Raw genomic sequence first — 13,849 nt, 5'->3', positions numbered from 1 at the left:
AAATTACTTTAAAGTTTAAAATTGATTAGTATATATTAATATTATTACTAATAAAGATATTAATTATTTGAAAGAAAAAAATATAATATATAACTTTATAATTTTTATTTTTATAATATTTAATTTAAATTTTGAAAATTTTCTTAATTCTATCTTTTCAATAATAAAATTTAAAATTATTTAAACATTGCATCTTTTGAATATATCAAAATTAAAAATTAAAAATAAATATATTTAACTAATTTTAATTAAATCATTTAAAACTGTCTTAAATATTACACTTCTTGGATATATTAAAACTACAAATTAAAGATAAATGTATTTTTACTTATATAATATTATAATTATATTTATAAAATATTTAAATGCATTTGAATATTATAATTATAATTGCTTTTAATATTTATATAATATTTAAATATAAAATAAGATGTTTAGATATAAAATAGGAAAATAAATAAGATTAAATCGGATCGATCCAATTTAATCTCCAAACACAATCCGTTTTTATTTTCTGTTGTTTGATTTTTTCTTTTGGGTTTCCATCGGTCAATCACGGTTCGATAGGCGGCTAGGGTTTTGACTTTGTTATATGCCAACAAAAGGCTTAAACCTCGCATTTGCCTCCCCTGCATTCCATCTCTTCTCTTCTTCCCTATTTTTTTCATGAACGTTGATGATCAATCCCCAAAAAGATTCATTATTTGATGTCCCATTTAGTTTCTCTTCCAAGATTCTCATCCGGGTCATCCAAATTTGTTGATTTGATCTTTCCCCTTCTCAGAAACTGGCCTCAGCTCAAAGTTCTTCTTTTTCTTTTTGGGGTGTTCAGCATTGATCATTTGATTACGAATTTCATTTGATTGAATGTCAGTGTTTTGAACTTTATAAAGTTATTGATTCAGTTCGGTATCACTGATCATTCTGCGCGGAACACACAATTGGTTCTAAAATGTCCACTGAATGTTGATCTGATTGATCACCAAGAATCAAATCAAAAAAGAATCTAAATTTGATAGAATTGGATCAAAATCTGCGATTTGACAAATTCGCCATGAGTTTCTCTGACCACATTCCATCCTTTATGATGTCACCACCGTCATTTGCCACAAACACAGACGCCATTGAAGTGAGGCTTCAATTCCCAATGAACAATGAAACATTGGAGCCACATTCACCACATGATCAACCCCCTTCTTTCAAGAGGGCAAGGACTTGTGATATCAACCACTCCAATGGCATGGCATGTCCTCCAAGGATCAATCAGCATCCACAGAACAACACAGCCAACAAAGGAACAAGCCACATTTTCTTCAAGACTCGCATTTGTGCAAAGTTCAGACTTGGTGCTTGTAGGAACGGTGAGAATTGCAACTTCGCACATGGGGTTGAAGACATGAGGCAGCCACCACCAAATTGGCAAGAACTCGTTGGATTGCGCAATGAAGAAAGGCCGTCGTCTGGGAATTGGGATGATGACCAGAAAATCATACACAGGATGAAGCTATGCAAGAAGTTTTACAATGGGGAGGATTGCCCCTATGGTGATAACTGTAGTTTTCTTCATGAAGACCCTGCCAAGTTCAGGGATGATTCAGGGAGGTTCAGGGAGAGCACAGCTATAAGCATAGGAACTAATGGATCCCCAAAGTCCTATGGTGATGGCTGTGACAATTTAGATAGTAATAGGGCTGTCAACACAGGCTTAAATGTGTCTAGGGGGAATGTAAAGTCTACTTATTGGAAGACTAAACTGTGTATTAAGTGGGAGACAACAGGAAACTGCCCCTTTGGAGATGACTGTCACTTTGCTCATGGACAAGCAGGTAGATATACCCTCACCCTTTTTTATATTGGTTTTGGTTCTACCATGAATGAATGCTACTGTCTCTTGATTTGTTATGTTCCATAGTGTGAATTCAGTTTTGTGATATATCTGGATGATTTGTAATAAGTTCATTTTCTGTGATTTTCTCGTTGTTGCACTTGTTTGTGATTTGACCTTCAAAGAGATCATTGCTTAAACAAGATTCAAATTATGTACTTGAATGTGTGTCATTTTGGTTGTTGTGTATGATCATTTTGTATTTTTTTGTGCAACAGATGCTAATTCAGTTTAAAAGTAATTGATCACTTATCTTTTATGATTAGTGATTATCTTGTCTGAGGCATACGCCACATATGAATGAAATTCGGAATTACCTATAAACCCTGTTGCTGGGATTTTTTTTCTGATTGAGATGTCTAGATTTTTCAAGAATTAAGTTGTTGACCATCTCCATTTTGTAGTGGAAGTGGATTACTATAGTATGGTGTTAAAATTACTTTCACTTTGCAGAGTTGCACATTCTTGCTTGACTGATCCATATAATATTGTCTACTTGATAGCTTATGTCCTTCACATATATCATATGATGGAGACATTACCTTTGTTCATGGTTCTGAATATAATATTATTTGTGTAGCTTATCTGAGCATTTTGCTCCCTTAATTTCTGCTAATTATTGGCTTAGGAATTTTTATATACTTTCATAAATACTTTGGAGGTACTTTCATTAGCATGTGATAACTTGTATATGCTTATTGTGAATGGAATATATACAAGAGAAGTTCGGCAATTTTAACAATTAAAATTGCTTGGTTGCTAAGTATTTTTGTCTTGCAAATCAGAGTTACAAGTTCCTGCTGGACGCATTGAAGCAGAAACTGCAGGTGGGGCTGCAAGTTCAGTTAAAGCTACCGTTCCTTCGGTACCAAGAGCTACATCAGTTTCTGCTAATGATGCCCCTCCTAGCTACAGAGCAAGTGTGCCTCCAGCAAATGAAGAGGAGCAGGGTAAGAAGCATTTACTGAAGTGGAAAGGACCCAAGAAAATCAATCGAATTTATGGTGATTGGCTTGACGATTTACCTCTTGCTCACAACTTGCCAAGTAGAGTGGAGATCTGAGTTGAAATTTGTGCTCTTGAAGACACTCAAAAATTCGATTAGGACACATTGAATTCTTCCCTGCAGCCAGAATTTTGAAAATGTGATCACTGGTTAATGGTGATCAGTTCATAGATTTATTTGTTATTACTTCTTTTTCCTGATAATTGTTATAGTTTTCTTGTTAGAGATGTGCAATTGTCAGTACATCTGGATTTTGATGGATTTAAGAATTGAGCCACATTGGTGATTAAGTATCAATTGCTGAGAACGTTGTGTGGGATTCTGGGCTGGGTTCAACAATTGTCAAATTTCTGAACCCAAATCCAGGCCTTAAAGAGGTAAATTATATTATTTTATTTCTACTCGTATATCGAATTGTGATAATTTTGCATTTGTTTTTTATATTTTCTTCTTCCTCCTTCCACTGTACCATATATTGTTCTTAAGCTTTTACGTTGGATAAAGTTTTATACAGATGTTAATGCTCACAATGTATGTAAAAGAAATGTTGAGAACTCGACACATTTGAATCTCATTAAGTTTTATGCGAGTTTCAGGATGAAGAGGATGAGCCTAGATTTTTTAATAATAATAAAAGTGTAGCATTGGGCATGTATGTAAAACATTTTCTTACTCCTTGTGTTTGTAATAATTATAAGCATGCAAGTGTGTAGAAAACAAGAAAATAAATATCCAATGTATCAATATATATACACACACATGTTGAAGTCTTCACGTCTTGCAATTTTATAGGATATCTATTTAGTCTTTACCAACTAAACCAATCTTTGTTGGTGATATATAATTTATTAATTTAATGAGACTCTCAAGTATTTTAACGAGTTTAGAGTTATGTGATATAGGAGTGTTAAGATTTAACTTCAACGTACCAGAGTTGAATCTCGAAGATAACATTTATGAAATATTAAATCCTTCAACTACCACAATTAACTTTTGTGGTATAATTCTTTCAAAATTCTTATAAATTAAAATCAAATTCTTTCATCATCGTATCTCTCAATCACAAATGAGTGAGCCAGAGTTGATGTTGGTGTTGCAATGTATACGCAGTCAGCTCGTGTAAGTGTTGTAGCTTTTGTAATTTGGAGTCTAAATCCTAAACCCTAAAAAATTTACTTAAGCGAATTACTAATTTTTGCTTAAATTAAAAATATTTGCTTAAGTGAAAATTGTCAAATTTTTAAAATTTTATTATTTTCTTTTTCTCTAAATTACAAAATTTTTGAGAAATTTTTGTACAATATTATATTATAATCATACTACAAAAATTTTAAAATTTTAGAATATGTAACACTGCAACTATTTTTTAAAGTTATTATTCTTATATTTTTATCGTATTTTTAACAATTTAACTTAATTCTAAATAATTCTACTTTACTAATGCTTACTATAGGTAGGATACTAAACAATATATTCAAAATATTTGATAAAATAATATATATTAGAGTTTTTAATAACTAGATAGTCATTAATAAAAAAATAAATATTTTTTTAAGTTTTTTATAATTTAAAAAAGAAAAGAAAATTTTAAATTTTTTTACAATTTTAGCTTAAATGAATTTTCTGACTTATTTTTTTAAGTAAAAGTAAAATCACTTTTGTTAAATTTACTTAAATAAATTTAGATTGAAAACTACAATTCTTAATTAAAAATGTAGAGGATTCTTAAGCAAGAAAATGACTTATTAGACATTTTCACGTGCAAAAGTTCTAATAACATGAAAAAAAAAAAAAAAAAAAAAAAAAAAAAAAAAAAAGCCAAACCGGGTTTCAACTGTTCATATATATATATATATATATATATATAAACTCCCCTTGAGAGATACCAAACACGGGGGAGGGAGGAAGGACAGGTCACGGTTTCCTAGTTTGGTTTTTTTCATGGTTTGTAGTCAGCCAAATCATAAGTGGGACCCCAGGTTACCATATGACGCGTGTCGATACCACATGCACTCTCCATTCACCTGTCACCACCAACTTTTTCTTGGTTCCCTTTGACCCTTACCATTTTCAACCCTTCAAAACTCACCTACACCCAATCACCATGGAAGCAAACATTGAAGTTTATCCTCCTTTCTCCTACTATCCAATCCTATTCAAAATTCTCTATCTCCCATCAAACCCCTTTGTCTCTAACAAGAGCTTTCTCTCAAACCCTCACCATGTTCATAAACTTTCAGTCTCACACCTTCGCCGGCAACCCTCTACACTCCAAATTCTCGAGTGAAGCTTCTTCACCCTCAGAAGCTCTCGAAGCCCTCAACTCCAGAATTCTAAACAACGCACTCTCTTCTTCCTCCCCGAGCTTCAAGGTGCTGCCTTTCAGAAATGGGAGGCCTTTAGCCTCCTCCACCGCCGGCACCGGCGACTCGCCTCCGATTTGGCATCTGGGTTGGATTGGATTGAACGATCTCAGGGGCATTTTTGAGAATTCCGGTGCCCAGTTGAGCGTGGACTCGTTGGTGTATCTGGGTTCGAGTGCAGAGGACAACGCCGTTTACTGGGCAATCGATGTTTCCGCTAAGGTACCTGAATTGGATAGCAACATGGAGTTGTGCTTTGTGGAGCTTCGAACGCTCATGGTGGCTACCGACTGGGCCGATTCCCAAGCAATGGGAAACTTGGCTATTGCAGGTCATGTAAGTTAATTTTTTATGCATCTGGCCATGTTAAAAAGCTAAGAGTAGAAAGATTTTGTCAAAAATAATAAATATTTATTATTTTAAGATCATTAAAAAAATTCAATATATAATTTTTAATGGTAATTTACAGGGTGTATTTAATGTTTTTGACACGTACTTTGGTAAAAAACCGAATTTTTTAACATGATCTATCCAAGTAATTTTTGCTGGAGCTTGTGTTGCTTGTGAATCTATCGGACTCCTTCTCCATTCCTTGGTATTAAATACTAAGTTTTTATAGAAGCTTTCTGCAATTATATAGTTATCAGATTTAGGTTTGTGCACTATACATGTATGTGTTGTATCACAATTTCAACTATTTCAATCAGTGACTATCACTCCACAGTGCAGAGTTATCTTAGAGGAGTTAAATCAGCAGTTATCTTAGAAGGGTGGGCTTCTATTAAATTATTATAGTAGTGAGTAGTGTATGATAATGGTAGGGCAATGTCAATGCAACTTCCTAATTAGTGGGTTTGGCCTGGCCAGGCTAAGGCACTGCTGGAATGGCATAATATTTCACGATTTTGTGGATATTGCGGGGAGAAAACAGTCCCCATGGAAGCTGGGAGAAGGAAGCAATGTTCAAATGATTCATGCAAGAAGAGGATATATCCACGTGTTGACCCGGTATGTTATCTTCTGTTCCAAGTTTTGTATGTATAAATGGATTATCAAACGTTTGCTCAAGTGCTTTTTGGTAACATGATCTTGTGCAGGTGGTCATTATGCTTGTAATTGATACAGGGAGTGACCGTGCTCTTTTGGGAAAACGACCGATGCTTGTACCCCGATTGTATAGCTGCTTATCAGGTTTCACAGAGGTGTGTGTCTTGACAATTTTGAGGCCTTTCTATTTTGTAGGGACTCGAAAGATTTTTTTCTGTTATAGCCTGAACAGCATAGCTTATTCTCATTATCTGCGTAAATAAAGAAGAAAGGCATTTGAATTCATGTACAATAACAAGCAATGGTCATGATATTTCCTTTTCATAAAATGACATTTGTCTGTTTTTGTTCCTAAAAAGCTCCCATTTATGTGGTCTGAAATTCTTGGACTTCCTTTTGTTCTTTTAATTGGTAAGTATTGTAGGTTCTGATAGACAAAAGACTGTAGGTCCTTAGAAAGAAAAGTGATGCCTGTAAAGCCAGATTTCATTAGCATAAGAATTCACTTTTTTGCAGGGATAATTTTCTAGTTGTGTTTATTTTGACCCTCTTTCCATCTATATACAAATTTCATACCCTATTATTGTATTTAGCCAGGAGAAAGCTTGGAGGAAGCTGTAAGAAGAGAAACATGGGAAGAGACTGGTATTGAAGTGGGAGAAGTTGTATATCACAGTTCTCAGCCATGGCCTGGTATAACTTATGCCAAATCACTTAATGTTAATTTACTTTATGCTTTTATAAATTTATTATTTATTTGTTGTTTACATGAATAACATTGGGGTTTATAACAGTGAGTTAAAATTTTATTAGCAATTTCTGCTATTTGGATATGTTTTTGCTTGTATAGTATTGACCAGGGTGAAAACAAATTGAGTCAAACTGAGTTTAAACTCAGGCTTTTGTCAAAGAAACAAGTTATGTAAGTTTGACTCATTTATTTAAACTAGCAAAATTTAAAACTTGATCCCAGCTTGTTTAATACCATAAAGTATAAGTTCAGCTCATTTATCCCATTTATGACTTGATTATTTTATTTCCCTTTATCAAATATCTTCTTGAAGTATCTTTTTAGTTGATTCGTTCTGTGTTTAGTACTCATTTATGATTGAAAATGAAGAAAAAATTGAAATAAAAGTTTTTTACTTCGGTTCATAATTCAATATTAAGATAACTTTCACGATCTTACAGATTTTAGTTGCTTTTTAATTATTATATTTTCTGGGTACAAATTGTAATTTTCCCCTTAAGTAAAACTTATTACTTGCTTGGTATTTATGCTCACTTCTGTGAAAACACACAAATGTTTTTTTTTTTTTTTAAAACAAAACACATGTATGTTAAGGGGACTATTCATGAGCTTTTAATATCAAGCATATAAAGCTTGAGCTTGATTCATTTATATAGTTGCAGTTTTCTTACAATGTTGACCGGGAAAGATAGAGCCCTAAATTATCTCTTTCAAGCCTCCTTATGCAAGAGTCTTTTGGGTTTGAAATATAGACAATGGCACAGGCTCACCCACCTAATACTGAAATTAACTTCTTATTAGAAGAATGGGTATGACAAGGGTCAAACTCTAAATGGCTTGATGGTAGAGGCTCTATTGAGAACCGGCCATCTCAAAAGCTTAACTTATTAGGTAATGGCTTATGATTGATTTTATACTAACATCTTTAACACTTTAGGTAAATAAACAAGATTGGTTAAGCATGTAATGCTCAAATAGTTTGCTCTTAACTCATATACACCCGTCATCCATGGTATTAACAATTGAACTTGATTCCATCCATTTCTTTATAGCCTTGCTTTATGTTCCTTTGTTTCATGTGGCTATTGGAGGATGTGGATGACTTCTTTTCTCCAAATTAAACGCTGGTAGTTCTGTGGTGGTTCGGTCTTGTTCAAAGCAACTTAAATCAGCGTTAATATCTTAAATATGTTTGAACTCTTAATTTTTCTCTCATGTAGGCAGCTTTCAGAAGTATAGGAATATAAAATCTGATGTAACGATGAATTAACATAATTACATGTATTGTACTATTTTTGTTATTGAATTTATAATTATGTTCCTTCTTTTTTTGTCTATTACTAAAGCAATTTCTATTGTTTTTGTTGCTAGTTGGACCAAATAGTATTCCATGCCAGCTGATGGTTGGATTCTTTGCATATGCAAAATCCCTTGAAATAACTGTGGACAAGAAAGAGTTAGAAGGTACATTGACCTCCCTTGTATAATTGAATTTATGCCTGCCCATTATTTACATGCATGGCTTAAAATGGTGAGTTTGCTTGTAAAAACCTATTCGTGAGACAGACTTCTGTAGATGTAAGTTTCGGGAGTGGCTGAATTCTCAATTGTACAGGTGCCGACTTTTGTGGCTGAAATATCAGCTGCACAATGTACATACGTATGGTGTATGACTGTACACAAGCTTATTCATTTGGAGTTGACCTATGCTGATGATTTTTATTTATTTTCTTGCATGATGTTTGCTTCTATGTTATGATATGCACCAAGTTGTTGATCCACAATGATCAGATATCATGAGAAATCATGGTATATATGATAAATCATAAATCACTGTTAATCTTTCTTTGTTTAAGAATAAACTGAAAAAAGAGTGGGAAGAATATAAGGTAGTACAAGAAGTTAAGAAAATACTGTTTAACTTTAGTTTTGTTTTCCCTCGCTTCTGTTTGCAATCCTTGTTATTTTTATTATTAAAAACTAATTAGATCTAACTCTACACTAAAAACTAGCTTAAAAGAAGATAGCCCAAATCTGATAAGGACTATTTTGTTTATAATTGAATTTGATGCAAGACATTTTAACATACATTCCTTCACACTTAAGACCTAAGACTGGACATCTGGAGGATGAAACTTACAGCACTAAACATTTCAGGGTCCCAACATCAATACTATTTTTTTTTATCGACTCCCAACATCAAGACTGAATTTACTGTGCTGCCGTATTATAAATGGGTCAGGTCTAAATTCAAGGAGGGAAGATTGCCTGAGACTTATAAATACTATTTTGGCAATGTGAACTATCTTAATATTTTCGAGGCATGTTTTCATGAAAAAAAATAATTGTGCAGTGATTTAACATCTTAAATCTTTCACTTCCTCCCCCACACTGCATTATACATTTTCTTTCGCTTTTGTATTTGAACTGCAACAACTGATTCGGCAACTTCCTTGTCTAGATGCTCAGTGGTTCAGTAGGGAAGATGTAAGAAAAGCGTTGACGTTTGCTAAATACAAGAAAGCCCAAAGAACTGCAGCAACAAAGGTGGAACAAATGTGTAAGCGAGTAGAAAAGAATCAGAGTTTGGCTGCAGATTTCACCGTGGAAAGTGCTGATGAACATGCTTCGATAATTGTTCCTGGACCCTTTGCAATAGCCCATCACCTTATTTCATCTTGGGCTTTCTCAGATCAAAATGTAGGAAATGGTGTTGAAAGCAATTCAAAACAACCTGTCGGATGTATTACAAATTCGTAGGAGTGACTGAAATTCTTTTTCAAGGAAGCTTTGGAAATAAAGCTTATGTTATTACTTAGAAGTATAATATATCTTTTTATCTCCAAGAATGTATAGGGGTTCTGTGCCGATGATGGAATTTTCCCATCAAATCGTTTTGAACATTCTGCACTTCTGTTATTGGAGAGCTTGACTTTTGATTTTGCATTATTATTTCATGTACAACACGTATTCTGTATTATCTCTGAACCTTATTAGTATTATACAAGACCATCTGCTTTCTGTTATAGTTACATCTTGTTTCTTTGTTTACCTTGTAACTGATCTTAATCTTGTGTTACCAGAGTTTTGGGGTAGCAATGCACTCTTCTAGTTCTAGCAAGTATTTACGAGGCCTATCATGTGATTCCTATGCTTGTTCAGTAGGATTCCTTTATGCAAGGTTGTCGTGTTTAAGAGAGCTGTTGTTGAACTCTGAAATTCTATGCCTCCTATGTTCTGGAGGAGGGTTGAGAATCACCCGTTGCATTTCAACATTTTCAAGATTTCTCATGATTGGCAAGTGACAAATTATTTCAGTCTGTATTATCCGGCTATATGAAACAGAGAAAAGCATATCCTTCCATCACATGGAATGATTTTATGACAAACCAAAACTCAAATACTTGCAAAGGAGCTAGCAAGAGAGTTTTAGTGCATACTAAGCCACGCCAATATTCAAAAAGGCACTGCAGACAAGCTAAAACTGTCAAGTTATCAAATGTTATTCTGGCAAGAAATGTAAAAACCAATTTCCACGCTCAACTACACAACAAATTCTCTTTTTATTCTTCTATCTATCAAAGAAAGGTGCAGGTGGCAAAGGGAAAATTGTCTCTACGTGAAACCGTTTTCTCTTTCTACAGAAATATTCCAACCATTATTATGCCAGGCTTTGGAAGGAAGAAATGCTAAACTTTCTCGTGTACCTTTGCTGTTGTTTCTGCCCAGTTTATAGTTGACCTTGCCAAAGCATCCATTGGGTCTATACATTTCTTGAGAAGAGGATCATTGTGAGGGAGAACCCCCAGCAAATCATCAGATGCCAAAATCACCACGTTCACTGCCATGACCAAAAGAACATGGATTGCAATTCTCAGTAAATTCCTCGCCCCTTCAATGTCCTTTCTGTACAATGCCTCCATTGCAGGAACCAATATGTGTTCTTCAGTTGCTTTGTCTAGCAACACTACTTCAAATCCCTGCAGATAAGCTTTATCACCATATGCCCAAAAGATGGAAAAAGATCCTTTCATGTGACATATGTCGTGTACAAATTTTGTGTTTCCCTTTTTTTTTTATCATTAATATTTACTGTTTTATTAACTTCTGTCATTAAGTTGAGTTAAACATACAAAAATAATATACTTTCATTAAAAAAATAATGTATTTATTACATGAGAGATACAAAAGCATAATAAATACTTTATTTTTAATAAAAAATTATTACTTTTGGATGCTTAAACTAGGTTAACAAAAAGTGTAAATTTTATATGGTTTCACACTTTCACTTATTAGAAGATAAAGATACAAAACTTCATGAATTTGTCATGTAAATTTTAACACGAGAGGATCCCAACTCCTTATTAAGACGAAAAATCATGAATACCTGACTTTGAAGCTTCTCCTGGTAATAACTAGCAACAAAAATTGAATCGGTAGTCAGCAGTCCAATCCTCACAGTACCTGCAGCATGAATTGGCTTCAACTTGGCATTCTTGAGCTCCATGGCCACACACTCACCAACATGAAGAAAGGGTAGGGAACTATCCTTGGATATTTCACTGTGCCATGCATGCGATAGATGGCAAGGCATGGCTAAACCACGAGCTCCAGACTGCTGAAGAAAGTCACTTTTGGACCTCAAATTCTCAATCACCAGCTCCTGATTCAATTTGATATTATCAATCCTGCTCCTTGCAGAATAAAAGGGACTACGCAATGAAAGAACTTTGCTTAACACAGGATCACTGGACACAACAAAAGGAGGACATTCTTTACCATTTCTTGAGCCCAAACATGCAATCTTTTCCAAGAAAATCAGAGTTGATAGAACGGATACCCCTCCTATAACACCAACAGTGTTTGGTTGGCTTAGCATGGAACCAAAACTTTGACATCTCATAAAGGAACTACCTTGCTCTGCATGGTTTCCACTCTCATCAGAAGATAACTGTAAAGCTGTACTTGAATTTGATCTTGCTTTGCACCTAGTCTGAGTCCTCTTTCTTAAGCCATCACCACTCAGAAATTGAGGGTGATTCAGTGTCTGTACGGACATCAATATTGCCCTTTCTAACATCTCTAACAACCCAGTTTCTACAAGATTTTCTTTTTTTCTTTTGCCCTCTGAATTATGAACATCTATCTATAGATCTTCTTCTTTCCACAATCTTATCATCATCATCAGTGAAAAGTTGACAAGTGCCCATGAAAGTTTTGTCACAGTCACAGCGAACCTTGAGAGCTGATTCCCCAAAACAGGATCTCTGACAAATGGACAATAATTCAGATTACCCCAAAGGATCTTATATATTAAAGTATAAGGTTTCATTTTATATAATAATTAATGGTAAGTAAAATGCAGAACGGTAGGTGACCCTCCCATACTGCCAGTGCCTTATATAGCCTATATCTAATATAAGGTTCTCTAGTGATAGTGTTTATGGAATCAACATAATTGTCATGTATGTCTTTTAGTGGTTGCATAATTGACTACCGATATCATTTGTATTATATATTAATTATTAATTTTCTACGAGTGCCAAGGCTACACCAATGTATGCGGTTTAGAAGATTAGTGAATGAATGAAAACAACGGGGAACTTGTAATCTTCGACTAAATGTGACATTTTTGTCTTACTGAATTATTAGATATTATTTGTTTTTTCTACAATGGCATAGAAAGCAATGAATGTTTGACGCGCGTGCTTTGTGTCCAGTGTTGATCAAATCTAAGGCACATCAAGTTCATCTGCCAATCCTTCCTCAGTTTTTTTGGTGTGCCCTAGCCTATGAAATAGTAGCTCTCTGTTTTCAATTCAAAATGGAAGAATTATTTGTCTTATGCTCAATGGTTGTCCCCACTACCCATTACTAATCAGTTCATCCCTCCATTTTTTTTTGTGTCATTTTAAGATTTTATACTTGAATTTTAAAAAATATTCTAAAAAAACGTTTCTTTTTTATTATATCCTTCATTAATATTAATTATTATCTCACTTATTTATTATCTTCTATCAAATAATCATTAATTATTAAAGATAACAACATAAAAAACATTGCTTATTAATTTTATAAAATGACAATAAAATAAAATTGTTAAGTGTCAAAGAGAAAAAAAAATATAGAGAGGAATCTTCAGAATACATACACTCCATTAAAACGATGTTCATTTTCCTTGAAAATTTTGTTGACATTAATCATAGTTATATAAGTGATTTGTGAATCTTGTTATTTTGATATATTATTTACAAATTTTGCAGTTGCAACTGTTTTTATTTTGAATGAATTGTTTATAAATTTTACAGTTAAAATGCTTCAAACAAAAGTTTATGTCGGGAAATAAATCAAATTATACAAGATGAAGTCCTTTTAGCTTCATTTTGTACTTCAATTTTGAAGATCCAAATATTGGCATGTGATTTACACTTTTGTGTTGGGTGCGTGCGACAGATGGAGAAGTGATTAACCTAAGACTTGCCTAGCCAACTAATCTGAGCTTGTACCTTTGATTACTGCTTTGAATAATCATAATTCTACTTGAAGCTTCTTGGAACAAGGATGAAGGATCTACCACTCTCATTTACGAAAAGGATGTGTACAATGGGTCATTATATCACAGCATAAAAAGAAAATTATGCAATAATTGACAAGGTAATAATTAGGTCCCATCTGGAAGATAGTGAAAACAAACTCATCAATCAGACACTGTTAGAGTTGAACCAGGCCTCATGCAATTGTATAGCCCGATCTGGTCTGACTTGAATTGTCTTGCATAGATCCATAGTTAAATAGGT

The 13,849-nt window shown here is 33.7% G+C and overlaps 3 protein-coding genes across 3 annotated transcripts; 2 read left to right on the top strand and 1 right to left on the bottom strand.

Annotated features, from left to right (window-relative positions):
* Window positions 1-919: 919 nt before the first annotated feature.
* LOC113846184 (zinc finger CCCH domain-containing protein 39) lies at window positions 920-2,988 on the top strand. The gene is made up of 2 exons (XM_027474164.1): window positions 920-1,826; window positions 2,671-2,988. The coding sequence occupies exons 1-2, from the start codon at window positions 1,055-1,057 to the stop codon at window positions 2,946-2,948; spliced, it is 1,050 nt and encodes a 349-aa protein (XP_027329965.1). The 5' UTR covers window positions 920-1,054; the 3' UTR covers window positions 2,949-2,988.
* A 1,975-nt stretch (window positions 2,989-4,963) lies between these two features.
* On the top strand, window positions 4,964-10,075 carry LOC113846183 (nudix hydrolase 19, chloroplastic-like). The gene is made up of 6 exons (XM_027474163.1): window positions 4,964-5,590; window positions 6,122-6,262; window positions 6,352-6,456; window positions 6,895-6,994; window positions 8,424-8,516; window positions 9,514-10,075. The coding sequence occupies exons 1-6, from the start codon at window positions 5,114-5,116 to the stop codon at window positions 9,810-9,812; spliced, it is 1,215 nt and encodes a 404-aa protein (XP_027329964.1). The 5' UTR covers window positions 4,964-5,113; the 3' UTR covers window positions 9,813-10,075.
* Window positions 10,076-10,500: 425 nt separating this feature from the next.
* Window positions 10,501-12,227, bottom strand: LOC113848129 (probable amino-acid racemase). Its single transcript, XM_027477518.1, has 2 exons — window positions 11,440-12,227; window positions 10,501-11,032 (listed from the first exon to the last, which is right to left on the bottom strand). The coding sequence occupies exons 1-2, from the start codon at window positions 12,130-12,132 to the stop codon at window positions 10,742-10,744; spliced, it is 984 nt and encodes a 327-aa protein (XP_027333319.1). The 5' UTR covers window positions 12,133-12,227; the 3' UTR covers window positions 10,501-10,741.
* Between the last annotated feature and the right edge of the window lie 1,622 nt (window positions 12,228-13,849).

This window comes from Abrus precatorius, unplaced genomic scaffold (genome assembly GCF_003935025.1).
Source record: "Abrus precatorius isolate BTA unplaced genomic scaffold, Abrus_2018 Scaffold8, whole genome shotgun sequence".
In the NCBI taxonomy this organism is placed as follows: domain Eukaryota; kingdom Viridiplantae; phylum Streptophyta; class Magnoliopsida; order Fabales; family Fabaceae; genus Abrus; species Abrus precatorius.
The sequence above is the reverse complement of the archived record's forward strand: the minus strand, read 5'-3'. Positions and strand labels throughout refer to the sequence as shown.